This window comes from Tachypleus tridentatus, chromosome 12 (assembly GCF_004210375.1).
Source record: "Tachypleus tridentatus isolate NWPU-2018 chromosome 12, ASM421037v1, whole genome shotgun sequence".
NCBI classification, from domain to species: Eukaryota; Metazoa; Arthropoda; class Merostomata; order Xiphosura; family Limulidae; genus Tachypleus; species Tachypleus tridentatus.
In genome coordinates this window covers 59,206,485-59,218,496 of record NC_134836.1, presented here as the reverse complement: position 1 = coordinate 59,218,496, position 12,012 = coordinate 59,206,485, and the positions used below count along the sequence as shown (strand labels likewise).

The window sequence follows — 12,012 nt, the reverse complement described above, 5'->3', positions numbered from 1 at the left end:
ATTTAATCACTTTCATCGGATCATTTAGTGCGCTGTGATAAAACTAAAATTAAAATGGCGTAGAAACGTGCTGTTGAACGATGCAGAAATTAATCTGTATCTTACCACCATTCTTTCTTAACATCCTTGACATATTACACATAATAAAGTGAAATTTCAACCAAGTATATATATATATTATTCATTTAATGTTTAAAGGAAGTCTTATGATTTTGTCAACAACACTGAAGCTTTCAAGAATATCATTGATTGTTGTTAAAAATCTAAACAATAATTAAAAATGAAGTCTAGTTGGCCAATAAATATAAAATTAATCAGAACGAATAGTTTCATTTTTTAACCGTATGTCATTTACTGCTATAAATTATATTATATGTATAGCAATAAGGACGAACACTGAGAGCAGAGAGTGCGCGAGGCTCCGGCATGGCCAGGTGGTTAAGGTACTCAACTATTAAACTCTGGGTCGCAGGTTCGAATCCCTGTCACACCAAAATGTTTGCCCTTGGAGTTGGCGGTGGATGGTGATGATTAACTGTCTTTCCTCTAGTCTTACACTGCTAAGTTAGGGAGGGCTAGCGCAGATAACCCTCGTGTAGCTTTGCGAGAAATTAAAAAGAAAACAAGAACACGTGTGTGATAAGGCGTGTACGACAAGTGATTAATTTGGCTTGAGGGTCTCACTAGAGTACAGAAGCGCCCATCAAAGACAAGAATATTGTAGAATAATAGTTTGTATTAAGACACGACGTCTCATAGTTTGTGATCGATATACAAAAAAAATCGTTACAAAGTAATCATTTCCAAGTTGAGACACATGTATGGATACTCACACATCTTATTATGACATCATTTTCCGTTAATCTGAGTAGTGAAACAACGAACTTGTTTTGTATCTGAAAAATGATTTGATAAATCACGAAATATCACAGTAATACCACGGATAGCTTCGATTGAGCATAAATTAATCAATTTATAATTTATCAACGAGAGCTGACAAACACTGTTTTGCCAGAAAATTCTACTTCTGTACTTGTCTTGTATTAAGGCTTAGCAAAATGAAAGATAAAGAATACTTTAAGGCATAGATTTGTAAATTAACATTGTCATGGTTTTAAATTAAATAAGTAACTTATAAGAAATATTGGTTTGGTCTGTTTTGAATTTTGTGCAAAGCTTTTCGAGGGCTATCTGTGCTAGTCGTCCCGGATTTAGCAGTGTAAGACTAGAGGGAAGGCAGCTAGTCATCACCACTCACCACCAAGTCTTGGGCTACACTTTTACCAATGAATAGTTAGATTGACCGTCACATTATAACGCCCCCACGGCTGAAAGGGCGAGAATATATGGTGTGACGGAATTCAAACCCGCGACCCTCGGACTACGAGTTGAGTGTCTTAACCACGTGGCCATGTCGGGGCCTTTACTGACTGCAAAAGTACTTGACTTTCACTTGGCGATATTTAAAGTTGTATAAAGTTGTATCGTTTGTCCTTATATTTGAGGACAAACACTTTTTTTCAGTTGTGCAGATTCTGGTGTTTGTTTTATAGTGTGTTTTTGTTATTTTACACGAGATGTCGCTTAGATAAAATTGTTTTAGAGCAATGTTTGTTGGCTAAATTAACATATTTTTTTTCTTTTTGAAAATGTTTCATTGGCATGCTAAACTCAAGATAAGGTTTATTTTTCAAAAAACATAATTGCTGGGATCATGGATTTTGGTTTTACTTTAAACAGGCTATAAATATATATATTACTGGATATAACAAACATTTTAAATCAAAAATATGCTAAGTTGTTTAAAGACCGGTATTTCAAAACTACGTAATGTCTGAAGGCGAACGAAAGGAATGTAAGACAGGTTAATAATTCCTTTCTTTAATACTGTGTGATAAACTTTCGCACAAATCCCTGTGTGGATTTGATGAGGAATGGTTTGTATTTAAACCTTTGGAAATACTTAACGGGAATTGAATTCCGAATGTCTTCATGTAATGACCAGTTATACTCCTATGATGTCCGCTATCACTACTGTATGTCTTGATGGTATTAAAGTCTGGACTTTTTGGAGTACCAAGGTTCCCATCTGTGACTCTGTTTTAAGATACTGTTTTACTGTTATCAAATGAAATTTTCTCCAACTAATCAACGTCCAGAAAGAACAATATGATGTGTGGGTGTTTGCTTATTTTTTGGTAGAATCCATACATACAGTAGAGACCACGAACTCAAGTTGTGATTAAACATCCTATAATTGGAAGCTCCAATCACCAGATTTAATTGATAGCTACAGACAATTTTCTCTTCAACTCTCTAAGCAATCCTACATTAAAGTTACTGGCGTTTAATGGTTCCAAAAGTATTAAACCTTGAACTCATGGAACAAAGCCTTTTTCTCCATGTAAAGGATGAATAATTTTGTAAGATTTTGCAAACTTAAATTTCTTTTGTTTGTTTCCTTCCCAGAATAAAAAGAAAGTGTTTTTATTGATGGAATACGTTATCTTACATGTAGATGAGTATATGTTAACACAAGTTTTTTGTTTTGGAACAACATAGTTGCATTTGATACAGTTAAGCCTGTCTCTGAATAAAGTAAACCTGAGGTTCTCAACATCTTAGTTGGAAAGCTTAGATAGTTTATTAGGCCTCATCCTTTAATTCTTGGTACCAGTTCCATGGTACTGTTCGATTATTTTTTGGTTTCAACTTTTTTTGCTTTTAGTTTTGCAATTTTTTTTGCTAAAGATCTATTTGAATAACCTAATTATGGTATTTCTTTCTTTCATAAAAGCCTCTGAGTCTTGGAGCTACATTTCGTAGTCAAGTTGTAGCCACAAACTAAAGCAAACATTACATCTTAAAAAAGCAAATAGTAATTATAACAATACAGGAAATGTGATTTTAAAACAATAGAAAATTAATAAATGTATGGGTGGTATTTGATATTGGATGAAAGTATAATACTTACATTGTTGCAACATTTAAAAGTATAATACTTACATTGTTGCAACATTTAAAAGTATAATACTCACATTGTTGCAACATTTAAATGTATAAAATTTACATTGTTGCAACATTTAAATGCCTCAATTTTTAGAAAAAATAACTTTTGCTAACCCTAGTATTCTTATAGCTCATTAAAGAAAAAAATTCTTTGAATAAAACACATAATATGAAATACATAAACAAATAAAATATTTACTATTATCATATTTCGTCATGGAGACCTTTTGCTCAACAGACTTTATAGCGATTTTTAGTTTACGCATGGTAGTACTAGCCAATTTAACACTCCTACGAAAAGTGTGGCCTAAATTGCCATTTCATTTGATTTCATTTCATTAAATGAAATGACAATTTCATTTAAATACAAAATTATTAGCCTAATATTAATAACCTTTCAAGTTACTCTGGGGCCTATTAGGCCCCACTTTTTGTAGGAGTGTTAAAAAACTAGCTTTTAGAATATTTTGTTTTTTAAACAAAATAAAAGATATTTATATGCAAAAACGGCTCTTCTATGTAAAATATTTTCTCAACCCAAACGAGCTGTTTTTGCATATAAATTTCTCAACAAGTGGGTTTCTCGACATCACTGAAAATAAAAGATTCTAGTATTCACGGAATAGCCTAACTTGGAAATACACGTTTTTTACAGAAGATAATGTTTAACAGTTAAGTTAATCACCTATTCTACAGTAAAGACAGCAACTAAGTAAATTACAAAGATCGCAGAAGTTAAATGTAAAAAAATGAACCAAAACTTATGCAATACCAGTGGTAATGTGTAACGTATATTATTTGTATTAGTATTTCTAACGCTTTGACAAATTCTGTAATAGCAAAATACATTAGGCTTAAAACATATAAATAGAAATCGGTTTGAAAAATCTGACATTGAGGTAAAAGAATTGTAATTCATAAAACTTTTTATATCTATATTTACCATTGCCATAAAATTGATTTATACTGTCACAATAATGTGAAGTGACCACGAACTTTGTCGAGAATTTATTTTTAATAACGCCCAATAGATGACACCACTTCCAACAGTGATAAGCTAGCTATTTCAACTAATTAAATATATTTTACACGGATTGGTCCTGTGGTAGAATTCTGAATCAAACTTACACTTCTTTAAGTGTTTAAGCTAATAATTCCCATCCTGGAAAAAAATATTAACGCTTGCCACACAAACAAAAACTAAGGTTAAAGGTACATAAAACATTCTTGGAACTCAAAAATAGATTTAGATTCGTATATATCTTAAATATTTTCAATCACTTAAACAATCTGATCCCAAAACAAGTTAATATTTGTTAATAACAATATGCCATGGAAACGTATTACATTGTTGTTTATCCATTTGATTGTTTTGCATTCTAGAGTATAATTTCAAGTAACAATAATTTGGATATCAGTTTAAGTCACGGTCTCTCCGTGTAAAAGATATTTATTGTGTTACTGGATAATGTTCGCCACCCTGTCCCATATCAGTTTTGTGTTGTACCCGCTGCTGACTGGCCGTCTATTTGGGAAGGATGTTTTATTTATATTTTCTAACTTGGCATTATGTAGTGACTACCAATGTTGAGTTGGTTGATGTGTTTCATCACCTGACTGGCTTATGCTTCTTCTGTTGTGAGCTCGACATGGCCAGGTGGTTAAGGCACTCGACTCGTAGTTTGAGGTTCGCGGGTTCCAATCCCCGCCACAACCAACATGTTCGTCCTTTCAGCCATGGGGGCGTTATAATATACGGTCAGTCTCACTATTCTTTGGTAAAAGAGTAGCCCAAGAGTTGGCGGTGGGTGGTGATGAATAGCTACCTTCCCTCTAGTCTTACACTGCTAAATTAGGGACGGATATAGCAGATTGTCCTCGTGTAGCTTTGCGCAAAATTACAAAGAAAACAACCCACAAAAAAAAACATTCCTTCTGTCGTGTTGCTAGAGAAGCTGCTGTTCATTTGTTTTCCCAATATTCTAAAATATGGAACACATAGAATTTACTTATTGGTTTGCTGAAGACAGTTTTAGATCGTGGGTTGATGAATCAAAGAAAAGGACAGGTAGCTTTGGTTGGATTTTTACCTCATCTGAGTTCTTATCACCTCGGGTTGTTACATTTATGTACGGGTATAGCTAAGTTTGTGATTCATTCTGCCGGTAATAAAGTTCTATCACGTGGTGTTAATTTTCATTTTGTGAATATCTTTAAAACTCAACTTAAAACTAAAATTTATTTCGATTTTACACGGTTTCTGTCACGTGACACACTGACAGATTTCTATAGTATTTATCGTGATTCTGGGCACTTCTTAAGTGTGGGTGTACAGGGTTATATACTATATAGATATTTAGAATGACAGTTATGTTTGATTTTTAGTTTATTGTAGTTTATCTTATTAGTAATACGTTTGGTAGGAGTTTTATTTATTTTTTGTATTGTTACCACTAAATTAATGTGTATATATTATGTATATTATCCAGATAAATACAGTGAATATTATGAGAATACTATATAGATTGATGTATTTTTGTTTATATTTCTTCTATGGGGTGGATTAATAAAGAAAAAAAATTCTGAAAATTAAACCTTGTGAGCAGCTTTCGAATCTGTGCAATCCCACAATAATGTTTTTAATTTAATCTGAAAAATTGTAATAAGAGTGACAATCACTCCCTTGACATTGATGACGAAGTGTAGGGAGTAACTGCTAGCAGCCTTCCCTTTGGCCAGTTGTTTAAAGTCAGATAGAATGATAAATATCTTTGCTAGAAACCCAAAATACAAATGTATTGGTTATTTTTTATCGATACATTTATGTCATGTTTACAAAACAAAGGGGCCAAAAATTACACGAATTTAATAGTTCGTTTGTGTCATTTTTTTTAATCCCACGCAAAGCTACTCAATAAATATTTGCGCGAGCTATCCCTTATTTAAAAGTGATAAACTGCAGTGAACGCAGTTAGTGAACACCATACACCCTCAACTTTTGGGCTACTCTTTTGCAATCGAAAATGGGATTAACCGTCACTTTATAACGCTCTCATGTCTGAAAAGGCGATCGTATTTGAGTGACAAGATATAAATTTTATAAAAACTCAATTCTACACATGAAACAACTTTATTCTCTCTAAACTATGTGTAAAAAATTATAATATTTTATGGAAATGTTATAAAAATGGAAAAAATTACACCATGCAGTTGTTGACCTTCAAAAACAACTGAAAATAAATATTTTATTTAACATCTGTGGAAAACTTCACTAATTTTTAAATATTATTTAGAGACACGTTTTCCTTTCAATTTTATTGTTTCATTTTGCTCTTATTTTGGAAACGTTTACGACATTTAAAGTGCACAGAATTTATTGCAAGATTATGCTAATTACATTTTGTGGTTTCCAATACTTGCTACTCAAAGACTTATAACACTATGTAACACATAGTTCTTGGATAGTATGTGTTATTTCTTAATTGCTTATGTTGTAAAAATACAGAAAATGGCCATTATTCCCTTCAAACTTTGCTTTTGTGACCTGGATAATGAAATTTAGAAATTAACCTATTTTCTATGTAAAAACGGACAAATTTGCACATTTTCATTTACATAAGGTCTGAATAAAACAACATATGAATCAAGATTTACATGTCTTTATACTAAAGTTATACAAAAATGTTTAGAAGTGAGTAGTTTTTCGAGATTTGCGACTGTAATGTAAATCACTTTCACGTATCAGTCCCCAAATATAGTCTCCCACCATGTTTTCGTTATACGTTCCCAGGTCACAAAAGCAAAGTTTGAAGAGAAAAATGGGTCTTTTCCATTTACTTTAGGCATAAGTAATTGGGAAATAACACTTTCTGTCCAGGAACAAGAAAAAGTAAACATTTTGTTACATAGTGTAACAGGCCAGCGATTTAGGAATTTGTTGAGAAATAGAAATGTATTTTCTTTCATTAATAGTTTCAACTTCAACTTTCTTATAAAACAATTTCCTCGTATCATGCTTTGCATGTGTCCAACAAGTATCTTGAAATAAATTCTATTCTGTTTGTTTTATTTAATAGTCATTTGATATATTATGTTTTAGCGCGTGATCTGGAAATACTTTGGTCAGTTTTTGTATCTTTTGTTTCAGTGAAACAAAGTCTAAAGGAAACTGATTTTTTTTTCACGCTTCAAGAAAAAAAACATGAACAAAAATAGCGACATGTTCGTACGGTTGTATTTTTGTAGATTTATTATTATTTTAACAGGTCACTCCAATTACGTTACTAGTTCGTGTTGTGTTTTTCACGTGCGATATAATTATTTTTAAAGGAACTAATGTATATTATGTATATATAGTTGTTTCGCTATAGCGTTTTCAAAACCAGAAGATCCGAACTGCCGTTTCAGTAACATTCTAATTATACAATTTTAGTGAAACGCACAGAAAAAAAAACAAGTTTTTCTTTTCAGCGTTCTGTAAATGTTTCGTTTGTTTACGTAACGTTAATTATTTAATTTACTTATATGTATTCCATCGATAAGTCATAATGAAAATTAAAAACTGATACCTGTGTGGGACCGGTCTTTTAACCAAACATATACGGATTACTAAGGAGGTTCAACAAATGTCTAAAGTGAGGATCGGCTTGGTATGGCACAGTTAGCTAAGTCGTGCGACTCCTCATCTGAGGGTCACGAGTTCGAATCTCCATCACAACATATTCTTTCACTCGTAGTAAAAAATAGCCCAAGGGTAGCAGTGGGTGGTGATGACTATCTACCTTCCCTGTAGTCTTACACTGCCAAATTAGGGACAGCTAGCGCAGACCGTAGTGTAGCGTTGCGCAAAATTCAAAAACCTGTACTGAACATCATTGTGTTTTATAAGACTGAACACAAAAGTGCGTTTACCTCACGTTCAAATAGAGTTCAGCTCAGATATACTTTCACATCCGCAACTGCTAAAGAGAAACCACGTGACCTGGGGCAAAGCGATATAGTTCAGGCGATATTTAACTATATAATTCTATGTAGAAAAGGGACGGCCCCCAGAATACACAGTACATAAAACTTCAAATACATCAGTTGTTGTTTTTTAAATATACATATGTAAATGTAGTGTGTTAATAGGTATCAACTTGCCTTTACTTTACGGTCTCTCTATATTTAAAAATGCACGTCTGAAATTAACAAGTTTATTTTTCTGTACACACGCTACATATTCGTTGATTTGAGTAGCTACACGTGAGCTATTAGCACTAATCGGTACGAAAAAACTTATAATATTAAATTAGAAATCTTCGAAAGGCAAAAGCTAGTTACCTCACAAACATCTATTATGCATTTTATACTAAGGGTACTTCGTAAAAGTTCACTTCACTATATTGCCTTCTGTTCTACGTAAATTGTTTTATTTTACCGGCGAATTAAAAAAAAAGGGAAGTTACGTCTTAAATTGTTTGTCAGAATAACGAATAAATAAATATACCAAAAAATGGAATTTTGGTGTTTATCTTGTTCTGCACAAGAGGATTATAAGATTATAATCAAAAGTAAGCGAATTACAACAATATATTTTTACACAAAGACAAGAGAAGAGGTAAGAACTTCGACTGTGGACTGGTGTGTATTTCTTATAACAAGGCCACATGGGGTCATCTACTGACCTCACCGAGGGCATCGAACCTCTGGTTTTAGCGTTGTAAATCCGTAGACGTACCGCTAAAGTAGCGGGTAGCAGCTACAGATTCGACTATATAATATTCTAAATTATTAGAAAGCTGTCCGTTGTTGCCGAACGCAAAAAAGGTATACCTTATTTATTTATCATACTTGTAAATTTGAAATTTCAACAAGTATCCTACTAACTGATTATAATAATCAATACTAAATAAATGTTATAAACTGAAATGATTTGTAACGTACCTTGTTCCATCTTCACAGGTTCTTTTGCGTGAAAAAGGGGAAAAAAGAAAAAAATAGAATTAAACGTATTTCAGTGACACCTATAGGCTGTAAAAGTAAATATTAGAAAATTATATTTAAATTAAGAAATAGTGCAAACAGATGATTCAAGGCATGAATATTGATACTAATTAAATAAAGTCAGTTTTAAATTCATTGAACTTACTGTTACCGGAAGCTTTAGATGGTTAAGAAAAAGAAAGATCCGTCTATTGATTAGCTGTTAGTTTAAAATTATTAGCAATCATTCAATGTTTAATTTTTACGTTAATTGTGCAAAACAAAATAATACATCAATAGTTTTCTGTTTTGTTCTTGAAGTAATGAATCAATCTAATCAAATTATTATCTATTCATTTTATAATTTTGCACACACCTAATTAGAACAGTATATTAAATAAGCTATCGTAATCCATTAATTATGGTTCTGATCCATCGTAATAGTTTGCTTTGGTCAGTCGTTAATGATAATTTGTTACAATAATAGTTCTCATAATCGGTGACGATATCAAAATAAAATAAGTAATTTTACAATTCTTCACGAGATGGCAACACTTGCATGTGCTCGAATTTACATTCTAACTGACTTCTTTAAGTGGTTGATTTCAAATATTCATTACATTATTTTAATAAAATGGTCGTTAGTAAACTAAGAGGCATCACTGCTTTACTCACAACAGGGAGTTCCGAGTTTTACTGTTGTAAACTACAAGTTTATAAATGAGCCATCGTTTTACCTATATTAACAACGTTGGTTGCTACATTATACATTCAACTATTTCCAAAACCAAATTAGGGGCAAAAGTCAATGTTAGGTATACTAGAAAGACCAATATTCAAAATAGGTCCTCCTTCTTCCAGTCTCTTCGACAAGATTCTCAGAATAAAATAGATTTCAAGAGAGAATGGTATTTAATAGATTAGATATTTACCAAGATTCAACATACCAGCTAGAGTGCTACAGACAAACGAGTAGGTATTTACCAAGATTCATCAGACCAGCTACAGTGCCACAGACAAACGAGTAGGTATTTACCAAGATTCATCAGACCAGCTAGAGTGCCACAGACAAACGAGTAGGTATTTTCCAAGATTCATCAGACCAGATAGAGTGCTACAGACAAACGAGTAGGTATATACCAAGATTCATCAGACCAGATATAGTGCCACAGACAAACGAGTAGGCATATATCAAGATTCATCAGACTAGCTAGAGTGCTGCAGACAAACGAGTAGGTATTTACCAAGATTAATCAGACCAGATAGAGTGCTGCAGACAAACGAGTAGGTATATACCAAGATTCATCAGACCAGCTAGAGTGCCACAGACAAACGAGTAGGTGTATACCAAGATTCATCAGACCAGCTAGAGTGCCACAAACAAACGAGTAGGTATATACCAAGATTCATCAGACCAGCTAGAGTGGTACAGACAAACGAGTAGGTATATACCAAGATTCATCATACCAGCTTGAATGCTACAGACAAACGAGTAGGTATTTACCAAGATTCATCAGACCAGCTAGAGTGCCACAGACAAACGAGTAGGTATTTTCCAAGATTCATCAGACCAGATAGAGTGCTACAGACAAACGAGTAGGTATATACCAAGATTCATCAGACCAGATATAGTGCCACAGACAAACGAGTAGGCATATACCAAGATTCATCAGACTAGCTAGAGTGCTGCAGACAAACGAGTAGGTATATACCAAGATTCATCAGACCAGCTAGAGTGCTGCAGACAAACGAGTAGGTATATACCAAGATTCATCAGACCAGATATAGTGCCACAGACAAACGAGTAGGCATATACCAAGATTCATCAGACTAGCTAGAGTGCTGCAGACAAACGAGTAGGTATTTACCAAGATTCATCAGACCAGATAGAGTGCTGCAGACAAACGAGTAGGTATATACCAAGATTCATCAGACCAGCTAGAGTGCCACAGACAAACGAGTAGGTGTATACCAAGATTCATCAGACCAGCTTGAGTGCTACAGACAAACGAGTAGGTATTTACCAGGATTCATCAGACCAAGTTGAGTGCCACAGACAAACGAGTAGGTATATACCAAGATTCATCAGACCAGCTAGAGTGGTACAGACAAACGAGTAGGTATATACCAAGATTCATCATACCAGCTTGAGTGCTACAGACAAACAAGTAGGTATTTACCAAGATTCATCAGATCAGCTAGAGTGCCACAGACAAACGAGTAGGTATATACCAAGATTCATCAGACCAGATACAGTGCTACAGACAAACGAGTAGGTATATACCAAGATTCATCATACCAGATAGAGTGCCACAGACAAACGATTAGGTATATACCAAGATTCATCAGACCAGCTAGAGTGCTACAGACAAACGAGTAAGTATATACCAAGATTCATCAGACCAGATAGAGTGCCACAGACAAACGAGTAGGCATATACCAAGATTCATCAGACCAGCTAGAGTGCTACAGACAAACGAGTAGGTATTTACCAAGATTCATCAGACCAGCTAGAGTGCTACAGACAAACGAGTAGGTATTTACCAAGATTCATCATACCAGCTTGAATGCTACAGACAAACGAGTAGGTATTTACCAAGATTCATCAGACCAGCTAGAGTGCCACAGACAAACGAGTAGGTATTTTCCAAGATTCATCAGACCAGATAGAGTGCTACAGACAAACGAGTAGGTATATACCAAGATTCATCAGACCAGATATAGTGCCACAGACAAACGAGTAGGCATATACCAAGATTCATCAGACTAGCTAGAGTGCTGCAGACAAACGAGTAGGTATATACCAAGATTCATCAGACCAGCTAGAGTGCTGCAGACAAACGAGTAGGTATATACCAAGATTCATCAGACCAGATATAGTGCCACAGACAAACGAGTAGGCATATACCAAGATTCATCAGACCAGCTAGAGTGCTGCAGACAAACGAGTAGGTATTTACCAAGATTCATCAGACCAGATAGAGTGCTGCAGACAAACGAGTAGGTATATACCAAGATTCATCAGACCAGCTAGAGTGC

General features: G+C 34.0%; 1 protein-coding gene across 2 annotated transcripts in view; it reads right to left on the bottom strand.

Annotated features, from left to right (window-relative positions):
* Nucleotides 1-12,012, bottom strand: part of LOC143235148 (selection and upkeep of intraepithelial T-cells protein 7-like) — a 216,641-nt gene that overhangs the window by 52,952 nt on the left and 151,677 nt on the right. For both annotated transcript variants that reach the window (XM_076473018.1, XM_076473019.1), the window contains exon 4: nucleotides 8,935-8,955. In XM_076473018.1, the coding sequence (XP_076329133.1) occupies nucleotides 8,935-8,955 (21 nt within the window). The remainder of the gene's footprint in view (nucleotides 1-8,934; nucleotides 8,956-12,012) is intronic.